This window comes from Panthera leo, chromosome D4, assembly GCF_018350215.1.
Source record: "Panthera leo isolate Ple1 chromosome D4, P.leo_Ple1_pat1.1, whole genome shotgun sequence".
In the NCBI taxonomy this organism is placed as follows: domain Eukaryota; kingdom Metazoa; phylum Chordata; class Mammalia; order Carnivora; family Felidae; genus Panthera; species Panthera leo.
Window position 1 is genome coordinate 46002797 of NC_056691.1, and position 20546 is coordinate 46023342.

Below are 20546 nucleotides of genomic sequence, written 5' to 3' on the forward strand. Positions count from 1 at the left end.
CACCGCAGAAATACAAACAATAAGAGAATATTATGAGCAATTATACATCAAGAAATTGGGCAATGTGAAAGAAATGAACAAATTCCTAGAAACATAAGCTACCAAAACTGAAACAAGAAGAAATAGAAAATTTGAACAGACCCGTAACCAGTAAAGAAATCAAATTAGTAATCAAAAGTTTTCCAAAAACAAGAGTCCATGTCTTTCCAGGGGAATTCTCCCAAACATTTAAAGAAGAGTTAACACCTATTTTTTTGAAGTTGTTCCACAAAATAGAAATGGAAGGAAAACTTCCAAACTCATTCTATGAAGCCATCATTACCTTGATTCCAAAACCAAACAAAGATTCCACTAAAAAGTAGAACTACAGACTAATTTCCCTGATGAACATGGATGCAAAAATTCTCAACAAGATACCAGCCAACCAGATCCAACAATACATTAAAAAAATTATTCATGAGCAAGTGGGATTTATACCTGAGATGCAGGGCTGTTTCAATATCTGCAAAACAAGCAATGTGATATATCCTATCAATAAAAGGACAAGAACAATATAATCCTCTCAATAGATGCAGAGATAGCATTTGACAAAGTGTAGCATCCTTTCTTGATAAAAAAAACCTCAGGAAGATAGGGATAAAGGGATCATACCTCAAGATCTTAAAAGCCATATATGAAAGACCCACCACTAATATCATTCTCAATGGGGAAAAACTGAGCACTTTCCCCCTAAGGTCAGAGAAGGACAGATATGTCCACTCTCACCACTGTTATTCAACATAGTATTTGGAAGTCCTAGCCTCAACAGTCAGACAACACAAAAGAATAAAAGGCATCTGATACAGCAAGGAGGAAGTCAAACTTTCACTCTTTGCAGACAACATAATACTCTATATGGAAAACCCAAAAGATTCCACCAAAAACTGCTAGAACTGATCCATGAATTCAGCAGTCGCAGGATATAAAATCAATGCACAGAAATTGGTTTCATTTCTATACATCAATAATGAAGCAACAAAAAGAAATTAAGGAATCAATCCCATTTACAATTGCACCAAAACCCATAAAATACCTAGAAATAAACCTAACCAAGGAGGTAAAAAATGTATACACTGAAAACTATAGCAAGCTTATGAAAGAAATTGAAGACACAAAAAAATGGAAAAATATTCCATGCTTATGGATTGGAAGAACAAATAGTGTTAAAATATCAATACTATCCAAAGCAATCTACATATTTAACACAATTGCTATCAAAATAACACTAGCATTCTTCACAGAGCTAGAACAATCTTAAAATTTGTATGGAACCAGAAAAGTCCCTGAATAGCCAAAGCAATCCTGAAAACCAAAGCTGGAGGCATCACAATCCCGCACTTCAAGATGTATTACAAAGCTGTAATCATCAAGACAGTATGGTACTGGCACAAAAACAGACACTCAGATCAATAGAACAGAATAGAGAACGCAAAAGTGGACCCACAGATGTGTATGGCTACCTAATCTTTGACAAAGCAGAAATAATATTCAGTGGAATGTAGACAGTCTCTTCAGCAAGTGGTGCTGGGAAAACTGGACAGTGACATGTAGAAAAATGAACCTGGACCACTTTCTTACACCATACACAAAAATTAACTCAAAATGGATGAAAGACCTAAACGTAAGACAGGAAGCCATCAAAATCCTTGAAGAAACCAGGCAAAAACCTCTGACCTTGGCTGCAGCAACTTCTTACTTAACACGTCTCTGGAGGCAAGGGGAACAAAAGCAAAAATGAACTATTGGGACCTCATCAAGATAAAAAGCTTCTGCACAGGGAAGGAAACAATCAGCAAAACTAAAAGGCAACCAAGGGAATGGGAGAAGATATTTACAAATGACATATCAGATAAAGGGTTAGTATCCAAAATCTCCAAAGAATTGATCCCAACTCAAAACCCAAGAAATAATCCAGTGAAGAAATGGGCAAAAGACATGAATAGACACTTTTCCAAAGAAGATATCCAGATGGCTAAGAGACACATGAAAAAATGCTCAACATCACTCATCATCAAGGAAATACAAATTAAAACTACAATGAGATACCACCTCACACCAGTCAGAATGGCTAATATTAACAACCCAGGCAACAACACATGTTGGCGAGGACCTGGAGAAAGAGGAACCCTTTTGTACTGCTGGTGGGAATGCAAACTGGTACAGCCTCTCTGGAAAAGAGTAAGGATGTTCCTCAAAAAATTAAAGATAGGGGCACCTGGGTGGCTCAGTCGGTTAAGTGTCTGACTTCGGCTCAGGTCATGATCTCGCTGTCTGTGAGTTCTAGCCCCGCGTCAGGCTCTGTGCTGACAGCTCAGAGCCCAGAACCTCCTTCAGATTCTGTCTCCTCCTCTCGCTGCCCCTCCCATGCTCATGCTCTCTGTCTCTCAAATGTTAAAAAAAATTAAAAAAAAATTAAAGATAGAACTACCCTATGACCCAGCATTACACTACTAGGTATTTATCCAAAGGATACAGTTGTGCTATTTTGAAGGGGCCACATGTGCCCCCAAAGTTTATAGCAGCACTTTTGACAATAGCCAAAGTATGCAAAGAGCCCAAATGTCCTTTGACAGATGAATGGATAAAGAAGAAGTGGTATATATGTACAATGGAGTATTACTCGGCAGTCAAAAAGAATGAAATCTTGCCGTTTGCAGTTACACGGATCGAACTAGAGGGTATTATGCTAAGTGAAGTCATAGAAAGACAAATATATGATTCTGCTCATATGTGGAATTTAAGATACAGAACAGATGAACATAAGGGAAGGGAAGCAAAAATAATGTAAAAATAGGGAGAGGGACAAAGAGACTGTTATATACAGAGAACAAACTGAAGGTTGCCAGAGGGGCTGTGGGTCAGGGAATGGGCTAAATGGGCAAGGGGCATTAAGGATGACACTTGTGATGAGCACTGGGTGTTATACATAGGGGATGAATCACTGGAATCTACTCCTGATATCATTATTGCACTATATGCTAACTAACTTGGATGTAAATTAAAAAAAAATAAATAAAATTTAAAAAAAAAAAAGCTCTTGTAGAAGACCTCAGCTCTTCCTGTAATTTGATGTAATTTTTTCCTAGTTCCTTTTGTCATCGATGCCAATGATCTTTGACATATATCTGGTCACCTTTGTGGTAGTTTCTTCCATTGCCTTTGTGCTTAGTATCCCTGCCCATTTCCCTCTCCCCAGTGAGTTATTACACTTGATCTTAGCCAAAAGGCCAAGAAGCGATTCCCCAGTGAGTTATTAATGTTTATAAATGATTATAAACATGAAGTTGTTATTTCTGTGTAATTCTGAAGTGAAATAAAATATTAAGCTCCTCCCACATGTTAGGTGCTGTTAGGTCCTGGATAATTAACTCACATAGTTATTGCTGGTAGAGATTGTTAGAACTCTTCTTAAAAGGCAGTCTGACTTCTTATTAAGGTTTAAAGTATGCATGTCTTTCCAACCAGCCTTTCCCTTTTGCAGTTTGCAGTCCTAAGAATAAAAGCACCAAATTTTTCTAGACACATACCAGGATATATGTATATTGTTTCCTGAGTGAGCAGCCTAAAGCAGTGGTTGACAGCCATCCTGTGGAATGTCGTGAAGTTGCAAACAGGATCTTGTAAAGCTACATACGTTGACCTAGAGTGGTGTCCATGATACTTTACAGCAAAACAAAGCTGCTTTTATAGTCGTAACATGTTCCTAGTATTGCTAATTATCACAGCACTGGAAAGCATCTCATACAGATGAGAAAACTGAGACCCAAAGAGATTGTTACTCACCACCTGTGTCGGAGTCGAGATTTTGTTCTTGGGCTACTGCTCTGCATCCTCTGTTTAGCAAGACCTCATGAAAAGTCCAGAATAAGAAGGGAAACTGTTAGCTATTTATTGAGCAGTATTGCCTCCTCATTGGGATATAAACATCATTGGGTTTTCTCCTTTTCTGTAGCACCATAAGCACTCATTAGATCAGAGCAATGGTGGGATCTTAATGACCTTTGTCCAAATTTAGAAGGTTTCAGTTTCTTTTGATTAATAGAGCAGACTCCGTCGTGGCATAATTTGTTGCCATTCACATCAGAATTTCCTCTACTTCTACCCACTGCAGTTTTAAATACTATCTTGCTTTCCCCGTGTGCCCTACCTTTCTTTTCCAGATAAGAACCCTTGACCCAAGTCTTCTAGGATTTGATCCTTCACTTATAAACATGCTCATGACAGTGCTGTTCACAAATATGTGTGTGTACACCTACACACATATATACTCCTAGAAATTTAGAAGGTTCATTCTTAATCCTGTTGATCTTAAAATTATGCATGTTTCCTAGGATATAAATAACCCTTCTGATTTAATCAGTTGGTGACTTGGCCCTTTTTTTTTTTTTTTTTTTTTTTTTTGCCATCTTCACCTGTTTGTATACTTTTCAGATTTTTAATTTAAATTGTCTCTGGTGTTGTAATATGTGCTAAAACTAAAATGCTATCCAACAGTCTTGTGTTTTAAAGCATTTAAAGAGTAATGCATGTTTGTAATGGAATAAAATGAAAATGGTGGAGGAGAGCATATGGTAGAAAGTGACACCCTCCTATGTTTCCAGTGGGTGTATGCCTTGCTATAGCCCTTTGAAAAGCAGTTTGGTAAGATCTATTAAACTTCAAAAGTGCGTGGCCTTTGACCGAAACAGTTCCTTTTCTTGTTTTTTTGAGAACTGTGTACAAGGTAGCTCATGCAGAGATACTGGTTGTACCCTTTTTAATTACCTATTTTTTGTATAATAAATATACTGGCCTATCTGTGGCTTTCTATTTAGCACTTTAAACAAATAGATTTTTATGTCCTGATCTAGAAAAATCGTCGAGATGTACCATTAACTAAAAAAAAGAGATATTATTAACTAAATCAAGCATTTTGTGAGTCCATATTATATACATTTATATATTCTTTAACACAAAGAAAATACGTTTGTATGGCTGTAGGAATTCTAGAAAAAGAACAGTTTTTCTTTTTATTCTATTCTAGTTCACAACATGCGGTTTTCCCTTTTCACCATCTCTCTCTTAGCTTTCCATACGTGTAGTCAGATACCATCACTTTCTTCCTAACAGCTATACGCTCTTCCATTGTTGGGTATGTGATTTATTTAAGTTGCCTTCTAAGTGAGAAATTTGTTTTCAGTTTCCTGTTTGTATTAACTGGTTCAGTTAACATTGGTGTGTCCAGTTGTCTTTGTATTTGTGTGAACATCCCTGTAGGATAAATTGCTAGCACAGCTTCTGGGCGTCAAGGTGGCTGTGACAGACCTACATAGAACACCTCCACTTTCCCTCAGAGCCCAGGCTGTAATGAAAAGAGGGACTGGGAGGTTTTTTTGTTTGAATTTGGTTTCTCAGAAACTGAGTTTGTCTCTTCCCATGCACATTATTGTTTGGATATCTTTTAAGTTATGTGGGTGGAATCATTTCCCCAAAGCCATGCTCCTTATGAGTAGTCGTTGGCCCTGCTTTGCCAGTATATTCATTGACTCATGTTCCTGCATGCTGAGGCCTGTTGGGGACATGTGCCTCCTCAGAGATGTGCAGTTAGGTTTGCTTCTGCTGTAGGACAAGTTGTTTGCAACTCAGCGTTTCTTCAAAAGAAAATTATTAACAAATGACTGTCCTACGGCTGATTTAAGAGTCTTGATTCAGAAACAACCTACCAGTCCATCTTTTTCTAGGCTTTTCCCTATTCTGTGTGTGAAAGTGCCTTGGCAGTCTTGAAGTCATTTTTCTTGCCAGTACACAACACAATTTTGCCTCCTTCACTCTACCATGGGCAGTTTTTTGTTTGTATGTACACATAACGTCTCTTAGCATGTATTCGGGTTTGATAGCCTCACACAGTTTTTTGTGCACCTTTGCCTTGAGGTCCACACACACGTCAGGCTCTGAGGTTGGCACGTGGCAAGTACAGAAGTAGATTTTCCCTGAACAGTAGTTGCTAGTGCTGAGCACTTGCTTCATGTGTCTCATTCAGTCTTCACATCAACCTTGGAAGGCAGGTTGTATTACTTACTTCTCATTCTGAATATGAGAAAACAGATAAAAACTGAGGTGCATAGACATCAGATTGACTTTCCTAGAGGCATAGAGTTCTTGAGTAAGCGGTAAAGCCAGCCAGATCAGTCACTTCAAGAGTCTTTCTGCCAGGTGGGGTCCTAAGCTAGTGGGGAAGTGAAATGATAATCCTCTTGCCTAGCTGGGAAGGTTTGCTAACTGTAGCAAGAGTTGGGACAACCTTCAGCGTCATTTCTTTATTACTTGCAGAAACCAGAACTCAGTTGACTGTATCTTAAACCATGTGAGCATATGTATTAGTGTCCTGTTGATGCTGTAACAAATTACAGTTGACCCTTAAACAACATGGGGGCTAGGAGTGCTGACTCCTGTTGAGTTGAAAGCCCATGTATAATTTTTAACCTCCCCAAAACTTAACTACTAATAGTCTACTGTTGACCAGAAGCCTTTGATAACAGTCATTTAACGTGAATTTTATCTGGTATATGTATTATGTACTATAGTCTTACCATAAAGTAAGCTACAGAAAAGAAGGTGTCATTAAGAAAATTCTAAGGAAGGGGCGCCTGGGTGGCTTAGTCTGTTGAGGATCTGACTCTTGATTGTGGCTCAGGTCATGATCTCACAGTTTACAAGCGTAAGCCCCATGTGCTTATAGCGTGGAGCCTGCTTAGGATTCTCTGTCGTGCGCATGCACATTCTCTCTCTCTCTCTCTCTCTCTCTCTCTCTCTGTCAAAAATAAATAAATAAAAACATTTAAAAAAAAGAAAATCATAAAGAAAATACATTTATATACTTTACTGTACTTATCAAAGAAAATGTACTCCACTCTTGTCCCCTATGATTGTAAACCCCCATTGCCCTTGGTCAGCATTTCCTTCAGCATTAATCATGCCTTATTTTATGCTGGACAGGAGTATTGCTATTTATAGCAATTGAAGTTTAGGTCATTAAATGTTTCATTGAATGTACTGACACTTAAGTTATATGAAACACCACGGATAGGTGGGCAGGTGTGTGAAGCAAGGTATTTCTCATTTGCTCCTTTCTTTGCTGGATCTCGACAGCCTAGCCCTGAAACCATTGGAAATATTAGTATTAAAGTCTTCATTGCCTCCTCAGGGCTGTCCCCTTCACTTGCCCCTGCAGGCTTGAGTGCTCTGAGGCTCCAGCCTCAACCACAGCTTCTCCTTGGTGCTGGCTCTCTGTTCCATCTCCAGCCCAGACCTCACTTCCGAGCTGCTGGCATTTGTCTGGACATCTTGATTGACTTAATCCTCATAATACCTGTATAAATGGGTGGATAAACTACATTTTATGATTGGAAATGGAAAATCAAAAAGATACGGCAGTTTGCTCTAAGCCATATAGCTAGTGGTTAAAGAGCTTTATTTAAAGTGAAAAATGTAAAATCTTCCACTTGACAGAGGAAATGAAAACTATAGTTAATAATATCACATGTATATGACATAACATAAAGCATAACTAATACATGTTTTGTCTTAAGATAGAAGTTCAGAACAGAGAGGAGTGATTAGGCAAAGAAGGGGTAGAAATAGAGGAGAAGGGGACAGAGATACGGTGTGGGTTCTATTGCGTGGACATTGGGGTATAGCTGCTAGAGGTTTTTGTGGCCCTGTTTTTGTACTCGATCATGGTTGTAAATGGGGATATTGCTAATACTTGACTCATGGAAGGCAGATACCAAGCCAGAGCTGGAGTACGTGGCACCATTTTATTGGTTAGTTTTACAAAAAGAGAAAAGCCTCTGCTTATATGGGCTGGAACAGTCATTTGACCTGTTCTTCAACCCCATCTGGAATTGCTTTGGAGTTAACTTAGCCTTCCCCTGAGACACATGACAAAAGGTTGGGAGGAGTACAGGCTAGGTTTTCATCCCTGCAAAGCACGGAGGCCTCCTTACTGAGCCAGGTGGCTTTGGTGCCAGCTAGTGTCCCTGTTTGGTATGTGACAGGATGAAAGTAACATTAATTTTGGTAGGCGGACCCACCAGCTGTATAAACTGAACTAGTATATTCTCCATGCCGTTTCCTTCTCTCCCGTCCCCGGAAGTAGACATTAAGTGATCTACCTTCCCCTGTTTTCCCTTGGTCTGGCCCTCTCCCGCCCTCCCCTCTGTAGGAAAGATGAAGAGTCTCTTTCCTGTATTACTCATGAGTTCAAGTTGAGAACAATATAAAGGACATAGAAAGTGCTTTATTCTGAAAACTTTGGGTGAAAATTGCAGGGTGATTTGGCTCTGGCTCTGGGTTAATTTTAACCTCTTCTTTGTGGATTCAAAAATGTTTTACCAAAAAGTTGAACTAAGAGAGTTCAGAACTAATTATGATGGGTAGAGCAACAAGCTAAATGGGGTGGCAAAGAGATTCCCAAAAGTGGAGCAGGACAAATGGCTGCTTTTTCAGTGGGCCAAAGGCATGAAAAAATAAGATTGGGGGTAGAGGGCAGAAATTACTTTCATTAGAGACAGGTCAATCAAATGCAAGTTTAGGACCTCATCTGGAACTTGAAACTAAAAAAGCATTTGTTTAAAAAAAAAAAAAAAGGGCCTGGGTGGCCTAGTCGGTTAGGCGTCCGACTTCGGCCGGGTCACGATCTCGCGGTCCGTGAGTTCGAGCCCCGCGTCGGGCTCTGGGCTGATGGCTTGGAGCCTGGAGCCTGTTTCCGATTCTGTGTCTCCCTCTCTCTCTGCCCCTCCCCCGTTCATGCTCTGTCTCTCTCTGTCCCAAAAATAAATAAAAAACGTTGGAAAAAAAAAATTAAAAAAAAAAAAGGGACATTTTTGAGGGCATCAAGGAAATTTGCATGTGGTCTGTGTATTAGTTGGTGCTGAGGAATTAATTTTAATCAGATGTGATAATGACATTGCAGTGAAAAGTACACATATTTTGGTCCATCTAATGAGGGGTAAAATGACAAAGTCTGAGATTTGCAATCATGGAAAAGCTAACAGATGAGGCAAGCTTGACAACATTTGAATTGTTGAATCCAGGTGATGGATATATATGGGGTTCACTGTACAGTCCTCTACCTCTATAATGATTGGGGATTTTATAGTGACTTCTTAAGTGGTTTACCCAGCCTCCTGAGCCCAAAGTTGAGCTGTGCCTACAGTCCACTTTGGTTGTCCTGTCATAGTCACCAGACCTGGTGGGAAGCATTTTGCCACCAACCCAGAGCCAAAAAAGCCAAATACCATTCCAGAGTGGCTTTTCCAATAGTTGCCTTCACCATATCCAGAGCTATTGATTCTGGAGCAGGCACCAAGATGCTGACCTAGATAAAGTTGATTCACCAGCCGCCAGAGGATGGAGTGATGGCTTTTAAAAAAGATTTTTTTTCACTTTATTTTATAGGACCACCATAAGGCCTCAGACCTTCTATGATGGAAGTCACTCCTGTGCCAGAGGAGTATGCCATATTCCCATGGCTGAGCCGTTCTGCCCCAAAACGAGAGAGGTTTGTAGTCTTTCTAGAAGGTGCGCTAAAATAAGTTGTAAGGGCTTGGGGTGGCATCTAGAGTTAGACTAATTGGCTAAGCACATGGTCCCTCTTCCACCTCTCAAGCTTGCTTCTTGGGCAAGGTTTCACGAAGAGTTTCTCTGTGTCAGTAATGCCTCTCAGTCATTTATAAGCTGAATCACTCAAAGTTGTAAGCTACTTTTTACAGGACTTGATTTTGCTGTCAGAAAACCTTTTTTTAAGTTTATTTATTTTGAGAGAGAGGGTGCATGTGCACACAAGCAGGGAAGAAGCAGAAAGAGGGAGAGAGAGAATCCCAAGCAGGCCCTGAGCTGTCCGCATGGAGCCCGACTCAGGGCATGACCCCATGAACCATGAGATCATGACCTGAGCTGAAACCATGAGTCGGATACTTAACTGACTGAGCCACCCTGGTGGCCCAGAATACCTTTTAAATAATTTAGTGTAGGACAGCGTATTAGTCAAGGATGTATAGTCTAGAACAAGATTACCTTGGTTCTGGGATCAAACCTCTGCTCTTCTGCTTAGTTGTGTTTTGTTGGACAACTTCTTAATGCCTCTGAGCCTCAGTTTCCCCACTTGGAAAATGAAGATAATGATAACATGTACCTGATAGAAATGTGTGAGGGATAGATAGGTTATTACTCATAAAGTGCTTTGAACTATACCTGTTATGAGACATCCAATGAGTGGTAACTGCTTTTATGAATTAAGTTATTAGTGATAATCTGTAAATTTTCAGAATGGCATCATTGACTTTTAAGATGAGTTTGGCTATTACTGTCCAGCCTTCTTTCCAGGATTATAGTAAAATCTCAGAACTACGGGGATAGCCCTACAAATGCCAGTGGAAGTACCTAACCATGCCACTCATTCAGATAATTTCAACACCTACATACGGAAAATAAAAGAACTTTTATGTTCAACCCTGCATAATTGTGTAAAAATAGGTTCCGTGTGGTTAACAGCAAGGGCATCTTAACCTCACTGTGATCTCAAAATTCTAGAATCTGAAACCAGGAGTTGCGGGGGATCGGGGGGCAGGGAAGCCATTTCAGATATACCACTGCTTGTTGGTTCCCTCTGATTTCTGTGAAAGTAATTTTTTATTTGTTTTAAAAAAATGGAAGGTTAAGTTTGTATTTTTGTATTTGGATGTATATGTTTCTGGGTAGTTAGCAGCAGAATATATCAAAATGTTGGTGCTAGTCTTCCCTCTGAAACACAGATCTGTCCACATAATGAATTTGTTTTCCAGGGTTAATTAGATGTATATAAAATTCTCATCCATTTCCAAATGGGGGCAGCTTGGGAAGAAATAGACTAGGGAGAGATACGCTTGAGATCTTGTCCCACAGAGAAAACACTGATTTACAGTACTAGGAGTAGAGGTGTAGGGTAAGGGAAATACTAATGATGTCTTCAGAACTCATGCAAATGTGGTGGCTTGGTGATAGTTTCCAGTAACAGAGTTTGGCCTCCCTTGAGACCACATTAACTCAGCAGTTATTGGTCTAGCCAAGTCAAGGGACCCCCCCAACATTTAGAGTGCTAGGAAAGGCAGTTTAAGAAAATGGGAAAGGGGTGCCTAGGTGGTTCAGGCAGATGAGCGTCCAATTCTTCATTTCAACTCAGGTCATGATCCCAGAGTTGTGGGATGGAGCCCCCACGTTAGGCTCCACACTGAATGTTGAGCCTGCTTGGGATATTCTCTCTCTCCCTCTGTCCCACTCTCTCCCTCTCCCCATTCCCAACCCCCTCCTCCTCTTGTGTGTGTTCTCTAACTAAAAAAAAGAAAAAAGAAAAAAGAAAAATAAACCTTTGGAATATAACTTTATTCCTACATACTCTGAGAGATTTGTAAATATTGTCCAGAAATGTAAAGAGTAGATGGTGCTGCCCCTTGGTAATTATTACTTTAACTTTGAACATTCACATGACTTTTCATGTACTGATGAGGAAGAATTGTCAAGTGGCAAACAAGGTGTGAACAATGGTTGTACTGCTCTACCACTTGTGTTATATATAAAGAGGTAAATATGAAAATATTTACATGCAAATAGAGTCTTTTTGGAAAACTGACCCAAAAAACTGGTGATTTCCCTTGGGGAGGTGAATTGGTTCACTAGGACATGGGTGGAAAAAATACTCGTCACAGAATAATATCCTTTTGTAGTGTTTATCTTTTGTCCCATGTCACTTGTACCCCCAAAATATTTTCACTTCATGTCGTTTTAGGAGGTAATCTGAAGACACAGTCTTTGCAAGTTCTAACACATAAAATATATTTAGCTTGGTGATCTAATATTGCTGATAATATTTGAAGGATGGTGGTAGGTTCAGGAATTCCATCATGATTGCTCAAAACATGTAAATGAAAGCATCTTGACCTCAGACCCAGAGATCTCTCAGTCAGCCTGTGGTTTGTATCTCTGGTACATAGTGTTGAAGTTCTCTGTTCTTGTGGGGGGTGCAAAGTGACGAGACCCCAGGGTCTGTCACTGTAGCTGGTCCACACCCAAAGAAGCCTTCTCTTCTTCCTCCTCACCATCATGCACCCACCTCCCAGAGTGACGTGAGAACTTAACACGCCATAATCCAGTGTACCAAGTGGTTGTGCTATTCCTTCACTCATCTCTAGAGGTGCTCAAGTTTGGCCAGACATACAGCTTAGTTATTCAGGATTTTAAAAGACATTTAATGAAGACAGGACTGGGCTGGCTATATCTTTTAAAAACAATTTTTTAAATGTTCATTCATTTTTGAGAGAGACACAGAGCACCAGCGGGGGAGGGACAGAGAGAGAGAGAGAAAAACAGAATCTGAAGCAGCCTCCAGTCTCTGAGCTGTCAGCACAGAGCCTGACGCAGGGCTTGAATTCACGAACTGGGAGATCATGACCTGAGCCGAAGTTGGATGCTCAACCAACAGAGCCACCCAGGCACCCCTAGGCTGGGTATATTCTTAATTTGGAGGTGGCGGGGGTAGGTAGGGGAAAGAGGAGTGATTTAGGCCTTTGAATTTATAACCTGTACTCTAGGGAAAAGTTTTTATTAAGCATACTCTTATTTTCAACATAATCTGGGATAAATAAACATGATATAACATCAACTGTTCACTGTCCTATGACTTGTCACGCTTCTAAATTTGGAGTTGCCAAGGCTCTTGCCAAAATTATTTAAGAAATAGGTTAATTTGCTTATGTGGTTCCGACACATGCAGGCTAGACATACTTTGGCCTAAATTGGAGACTTTATTGACATTGAGTCTCTCCATTTTATATTTAAAGCACCCCAGGAACCTTTGTCAATTATTTGGCAAACGTGTGTAGAAGGTGCCAAAATTAACAATTGTTAGAAGACCGGTTTGGCTTTTTACACAGTGTTTACAATATGCCCAACACAGTTCTGTAATGTATACTCCTTAGCTCCTTTAACCTGCACAACACTTCTATAATACAATCTTATTACCATTTTACAGATGAGAAAACAACATACAAAGATTAAGTGAATTTCTGGCAGTGCTTAAGTAGGTTAACAGTTAAGTTTAAAAGACTTAATTTTTTTTTTTAGGACTTCATTTTTGTTTTTAATTAAAAAGGAATGTTGAAGGGGCGCCTGGGTGGCTCAGTCAGTTAAGCGGCCGACCTCGGCCCAGGTCATGATCTCACACTCCGTGAGTTCAGGCCCCGCGTCAGGCTCTGTGCTGACAACTCAGAGCCTGGAGCCTGTTTCAGATTCTGTGTCTCCCTCTCTCTGACCCTCCCCCGTTCATGCTCTGTCTCTCTCTGTCTCAAAAATAAATAAACGTTAAAAAAAAAAAAAAAAAAAAAAGGAATGTTGAAGCACAGGCTAGAAATTAATAACCTAAAGGTTAGATGTGCATTATTAATTAGATACTGGAAAAACTGATCAGGCTTTTAAATAATGTTTTTAGGGGCGCCTGGGTGGCTCAGTCGGTTAAGCGGTCGACTTCGGCTCAGGTCATGATCTCACGGTCCGTGGGTTTGAGCCCCGCGTGGGGCTCTGTGCTGACAGCTCAGAGCCTGGAGCCTGTTTCCGATTCTGTGTCTCCCTCTCTCTGACCCTCCCCCGTTCATGCTCTATCTCTCTCTGTCTCAAAAATAAATAAACGTTAAAAATAAATAAATAATGTTTTTAAAATCCATGCATAGCCTTACCATTGAAAGAGATGCCATGATAAATTTATCCCTAGAGAGAAAAAACCTGCACAGCCTCATTCTGTTTCTGTATGTTTGTGGAAGAGGCAACAGGCAAAAGAGATTATGAAGAAATCATCTTCTAGCCAAGAAAAGCTTTTACAATGGTCTTTAGATTGTGTATGAAAGACCTTTCAGGAGCTTGGAAACTGTTCCTAGCATGTCTTTGAGATGTGACTAGAATCAGAACCTTAGCTCAGCCTCTGGGGTGAAGAGCTCAGACTCAAATCCATATTCACAACCCAGCTTAGTCTCTTCAAGCTGTTAATAAATGAAATTAAAGTATAAAAACAAATGCCTAGTGTATAGAAAAAGCTCACTGTTTGCTTTTGTTGCTGTAAGCCATATGTGCAAGGCGCTGGGGGAACAGGATTATGTAAGGAAGGTGAGGATCCAGGAAACACATTTCCGTGATCTCCCAGGCTCTGTTTGAGGGCCTCCAGGTACTAGCCATTTATAGAAAAATACTTAAGTAATTAACTTGTTCAACATTGGGGGGAAAAAAACCAATATTAAACTGTTACTTACATTTGTATGTTTTGAGTTTGTGACTCTGTGTTTTCTAGGTCCTCATAGAGACTGCTAAAAAGTTAGGGCTCCGGTGCCACTCAAAAGGGACAATGGTCACAATTGAGGGACCTCGCTTTAGCTCCCGGGCAGAAAGCTTCATGTTCCGCACCTGGGGGGCGGATGTTATCAACATGACCACGGTTCCCGAGGTGGTTCTTGCTAAGGAGGCTGGAATTTGCTATGCAAGTATCGCCATGGCGACAGATTATGATTGCTGGAAGGAGCATGAGGAAGCGGTAGGTGGAATTTCCTTCTGAATATATATGACCTGGGTTTCCGGGTGCCACGAGAGCCATTGAGAGGGTGCCTTAACCATTTGTTTCTACTGTATTAGTTCCAGAAAGCACCTTTCTACCAGGTCTTAAAGTCAGCTTTTTATATATGGTCAAATATTTTCTATATAGTTCTCATTGGAAGATACAAAATAGGTCTCCAGAGAGAAGAACAAGACACTTCTTTCCAAGGATCAACAGTAAACAGTACATTGTAGACATGTAGGTGCAGTGGGAATTCATTTTGAGACTTGTGCCTTATTTTTTATTTTTTTAATGTTTATTTTTGAGAGAGAGAATACAAGCAGGGGAGGGGCAGAAAGAGAGACACAGAATCCGGAGCAGGCTCTAGGCTCTGAACAGTCAGCACAGAGCCCGACCCAGAGCTCAAACCCACGAACCATGAGATCATGACCTGAGCAGAAGTCAGACGCTTACCCAACTGAGCCACCCAGGCACCCTGAGACTTGGGCCTTATTTTAAAGATGAAAGTGTGTTTTGGTTGTAATTTCCTTATCCTGCGCTACAGGTTGTTTGTTTTCAAAGGGAAAGACCTATTACCTCTTCCTGGTAAGAGGACTCTGTGTTCATATCTGTTTAACCTGCCATGACTGGATGGATGATGCTTGGTGCAGGAATATGACAGCAGACAGTCAAGCCTGTAAGGGTCTAACATTCTGAGTTTTTTGGGGGCTTAGGGAGGAAGTACAGAGGTTAAGCAGACCAATGTAAGAAAGCTCAGGCTTATAAAGAAATAGTATGGTGAGAAGTATATATCCAGTTGACTCAACCAAGCATTTGAAGTCTGGGAAGCCTTTCTGGTGTATGTGCGGTGGGAAAGGCAGGCATGCGTGGGTGGAGTGGAGAGGAGGGAGGGAGGCAGGCAGCGCCATGTAGGCTATATAAGGATTTCAGCGGGGAGGTTAGTAAGGAGTTCTGGGCAGGAAAGACGGCAAGGTCCAACTGGTATCTGAAGACACTGGACCACTTCAGTCAGGCTTCCAAAATAAATATTCTCATTGTGAAAAACTTCAAACAGCTACAAAAGTAGAGAGTCTAGTATAATGAACCCCCGGTTACCCATCACCCACCTTTCCAGTTACCAGCTATGGCCAGTCTTGGGTCATATAAATATACCCCTACCCGCTTCTCTCTCCCCTGCCCTCATTATTTTGAGTAAATATTTTTCGAAAAGGAGTCTCTTTTATTTTTTTAAATAAAATAACAAAATAACCACAATACCATTATTGTACCCCAAAATACTGATATGAATTCCTAGTGTAATCAAATATCTAGACTGTTTACATTTTCCTTCCAGTCTTCTACAACCATTCACATCAGGGTCCCTTATAACCCATACATTGCATTTGAATGATATGCCTTTTTTTGTTTTGTTTTGTTTTGAGAGAGAGCATGCAAGCTTGTGTGGGAAGGGCAAAGGGAGAGGGAGAGAGAATCTTAAGTAGACTCCACACTCAGCACAGAGCCCAACACGGGGCTCGATCTCACAACCGTGAGATCATGTGCTGAGCTGAAATCAAGAGTCAGACACTTAACCAACTGAGCCACCCGGGTGCCCCTGGAATGATACACCTCTTATATCTCTTTCAATCTAATATTCCCCTGTCTTTTCACTCCTTGGATTTTACTTGAAGAAACTGGATCATTTGTCTTGTCCTCTATCTCATTTTAAAATAGAGAAAGGGAGTGCTTGCTTCAGCAGCACATAGACTAAAATAGAGAAAGGGACAAAAGTACAGTCAAGGAGTTTTGAAGTAAAGAACAAGTACAGGGCTGGCTGTTCTGAGCACATGTAGGGGAACTGACATCTTCTCCAAGGTGACCCTTCCCACTACGTCAGAACTGCTTGTTTCACCGTCCATTTTCATACAAAACCGAATAAGATATTCTTGCTGTCTGTCCATCTGTGTATATGGGGTTTGGGTTATACTTGAACACAGGTTCCTTGTTTTGCATCAGTAGCTTGGTGTGTAAGAGACTTCCAGATCCTGACACAGCATAATCTCTGACTTGGCAGCTCTGGTCACCTAAGGGACAGCTCAGACTTGTGGTGTTGAGAAGCTGCCTCCAATTAGCAGGAGGCTCCAGCCCCTGCCACTACCCAAGAGCAGATTGCTTCCTGCCTGTGGCTTTCTGCTCAGTCTGGTAACATCGGTCTCCTCTGCAGAGCAAATGGTGCTTTCCTTTACTACATGAGGTTTGGAAAGCAGTCAGTTGGAGTCGCTTGAGTTGAAAGCAGAGAAACTGAGCTGGGTGTAAGTGGTAAGGCATGAAGGCAGATAATGCTGAATGCCACAAGAAAAGCATAGATGAAGTTCGCCGCATCGTCAACCAGCCATGTGTGTCACTGTGCTTTAGACCAGATGTGCAGCCTGGCGTGGTGTGAAGATCTGGGAGTTGCCTAAACCTGCTGTCAAATTCCTGTTGCTCCATTTACTTGTAAGATGGGGCAGGTTATTTGATCCATTTACTCTTCTGTGGGATGGAGCCAAAGGTGAGAGGGAGGCGTATATAGTTTTGACCTTGCAGGATTTCTGGGAGAATTAAACCAAATGATATATGTTGAGCAAGTACCATAGTGCTGGCTCCTATGCAGGGGTGGCCATCGGATGGCAGCTATGACGGAGGGGGGTGCAGAAGTGTGAAGAAAACTTGACATTTGAGCTAGACATTAAACAGAGGATTTAGAGGGGCGCCTGGGTGGCTCAGTCGGTTAAGCATCTGACTTCGGCTCAGGTTGTGATCTCATGGTTCATAAGATCGAACCCCACATTGGGCTTTGCAGGGCCTGTTTGGGATCCTCTCTTTCTCTCCCTCTCTGCCCCTCCCTTGCTCTAGCTCTCACTTGCTCTTTCTCAAAAATAAATAATAAACTTTAAACAGAGGGTTAGATTTTATTATGAGGAGGTTAGTAGAGTGGGCATTTTAGGTAGAACCCAACATTAGGAACAAAGAAAAGAGAGGTCAGAGTCTATATAGAAATATCAGTCAAAAGGAAAAGCGTAAGGAAAAAAAAAGCAAATATAAGGTAAATCCCTTGGGTGCTTCATGAGCCTGCCCTGGAAGACTCTGCTTAAAATATGCCTCTCCATGTACCTGGCAGCACCCAGCCCGTCACTGCTTCGTATCCCCACAGTGAACGGTGCCCATCATTTTTTTCCAAAACACACCTCAGTGTTTGTGGGAGGGATTTGGACTTTATATAAACACCAGGAAATAAGTAGTAAAGTATTACAGTCCTTGTGTCCCTGAACCTCAGATACGTTCTGAAGTATAGTGAGGTGTGACAAATATTCCACCTCTAATTATCCATTTTACATTCACAATTTTCAACTTCCTTATGAAGCAATTTCAGTCATATACAAAAGTAGATAATAGTATGAGCTTTTGTAAATCAACACCCAGCTTCATCTGTGAACATACCAACTTAATGGCCAACCATATTTCATCTGTACTCTGATCCATAATTTTATCCATAGACACCTAACATACATTATCATCACTTTCCAACAATAATTCCTTAACCTATCGAGGCAGAGTTCACGTTTCTAGTGATCTCTAATACCACAGTTTTTTACTTCCAAGTGTTCTGAGAAGAAACCAGGTCTTTTGACCTATAGAGTTTCCCACCATCTGGATCACTGAAATCATCTCCTTGGGGTAGTTTGAAAGATTTCTCTGTCTGCTGTATTATTTTCTGTAAATTGACAGCTGGTTCTAAAGATTTTTTGATCCAGTTCAGGCCTCAGATGTAGTGTTTAGTTTTCCCATCAGGAAGCTCATTAAAGTGGACTATTTGTTTGGTTTGGGATTTTTTTGTTGTTGTTTCTGTGATATTAGCAGCTCATCCATTAATTCATTGGGAGCTATAAAAATGATGAGACTCTGATTCGTCTTGAAGACGTCTCTAAAGGGAAACGTGCTGGAGCATCTGGGTGGCTCAGTCTGTTAAATGTCAGACTCAGGTCATGATCTTGCAGTTCATGGGTTTGAGCCCCTGCATCAGGCCCTCTGCTGACAGCCTGGAGTCTACTTCAGATTCTGTATCTCCCTTGCTCTCTACCCCTCCCCCACTCATGCACTCGCTCTCTCTCAAAAAATGAATAAACATTAAAAAAGATTTTTTTTTTAAAATTTACATCCAAGTTAGTTAGCATATAGTGCAACAGTGATTTCAGGAGTAGATTCCTTAAAGCCCCTTACCCATTTAGCCCATCCCCCCTCCCATAACCCCTCCAGTAACCCTCTGTTTGTTCTCCATATTCAAGAGTCTCTTATGTTTTATCCCTCTCCCTGTTTTTATATTATTTTTGCTTCCCTTGTGTTCATCTGTTCTGTGTCTTAAAGTCCTCGTATGAGTGAAGTCCTATGATATTTGTCTTTCTCTGACTAATTTAGCATAATACTCTCTAGTTCCATCCACATAGTTGCGAATGGCAAGATTTCATTCTTTTTGATTGCCGAGTAATAAATACTCCATTGTATATATATACCACATCTTCTTTATCCATTCATCCATCGATGGACATTTGGGCTCTTTCCATACTTTGGCTATTGTTGATAGTGCTGCTATAAACATTGGGGGGCATGTGCCCCTTCGAAACAGCATGTATCCCTTGGATAAATACCTGATAGTGCAATTGCTGGATCATAAGGTAGTTCTATTAAAAAAAAAATTTTTTTTAAGAGAAATGTGCTCATCTTCTGATTGGTTAGCCAGTGTAGCAATGGTTTTAAGACTGGGATCCATTTTACTGTGGATGTGAGGAGAATTAGCCACATCTTTCTAGACCATGCTAACACATACTTCTGAGATGGTTTCTCAGACATTATATTGAGAACCAGTGGTGCTTTTCAGAGATGTCATTAGGTTTCTCCAAGACCTTCCCTCTGGAAGCAAGACTGCCTTGAAAAATGCAGAGCTGGTGCTCAGGGGATTGGAATTGGAGTAAACTGACTTCACAGATGAGGTAGAAACTCAGGAAAATGGTCTGCGAAAAGCAGTGGAATTCTAAATTGCTAGTAACATCCTGTGCTGTTGTTTCTCTAGGTTTCAGTGGACCGGGTCTTAAAGACCCTGAAAGAAAATGCCAATAAAGCCAAAAGTTTACTCCTCACTACCATACCTCAGATAGGGTCCATGGAATGGTCAGAAACCCTCCAGAACCTGAAGGTAAGTATCCTTAGCTATCTTCAAGCAGACCCTTCCATAGACCTTCAGCTGCCTTTTTCTCTTATTTTCACTTCACCTTGATTTAGCCCGTCATGTATTTTATACTAGTCTAGAATTTCTCTACAAGTTTTCATGCTCTTTACTATCATACTAAAATTGAGTAGTTTTATATTTTGGCTAATAATGCAAGACTGTTGAAAGTCGAGGTGGTGAGAGTTTTATTATCTAGTCCGCCAGGTTCTTAACATTGTCATGCTTTGCAAGGTATCACTAAGTCATACTTTAAAGAAGATTGATTGTGCTTATTGTGCACATGGCTTACATTGTTGACAAAGCTATTTGCTGTTTGGCAGATCCATGCAAAATTTAAAGCCAAAACACTAAGATAGCAATACCAAAACGGTGCCAAGGAATGTCTACCTAGGGCTGATGTTGTATCAAATTAAGACAGTGATTAATTATAAACATGGGATGGGTTGTAGATTGGTAGCTTTTCAACTCTAGTAGTCATTCCCAGAATATAATTTAAACAGACTGCTAAACTCAGAGACTCATGATTTTTACTTGGACATTTTGTGACTCTCATGATTAACCCCATTGGATAAGGAATTGCCTCAAATTGATTGGATATTATATTCCCCTACTATCCAGAGAAGATAACTAGCATGTTCTAAGGTCTAGAACACA

At 40.6% G+C, this 20546-nt stretch overlaps 1 protein-coding gene and 1 long non-coding RNA gene across 5 annotated transcripts in view; one reads left to right on the top strand and one right to left on the bottom strand.

Moving 5' to 3' along the window:
• The window catches only part of LOC122204387 (methylthioadenosine phosphorylase), a 47991-nt gene that overhangs the window by 24088 nt on the left and 3357 nt on the right, over positions 1 to 20546 (top strand). For 3 of the 4 annotated variants that reach the window (XM_042911817.1, XM_042911814.1, XM_042911815.1), the window contains 3 exons: positions 9478 to 9580; positions 14390 to 14629; positions 19737 to 19859. In XM_042911817.1, the coding sequence (XP_042767751.1) occupies positions 9478 to 9580; positions 14390 to 14629; positions 19737 to 19859 (466 nt within the window). The remainder of the gene's footprint in view (positions 1 to 9477; positions 9581 to 14389; positions 14630 to 19736; positions 19860 to 20546) is intronic. The other variant, XM_042911816.1, reaches the window with a different exon arrangement.
• The window catches only part of LOC122204389, a 37349-nt gene continuing 23686 nt past the window's right edge, over positions 6884 to 20546 (bottom strand). Inside the window, exons 3-4 of the long non-coding RNA XR_006195649.1 lie at positions 10096 to 10213; positions 6884 to 7387 (exon numbers count right to left, since the gene is read on the bottom strand). This is a non-coding gene — a long non-coding RNA (uncharacterized LOC122204389). The remainder of the gene's footprint in view (positions 7388 to 10095; positions 10214 to 20546) is intronic.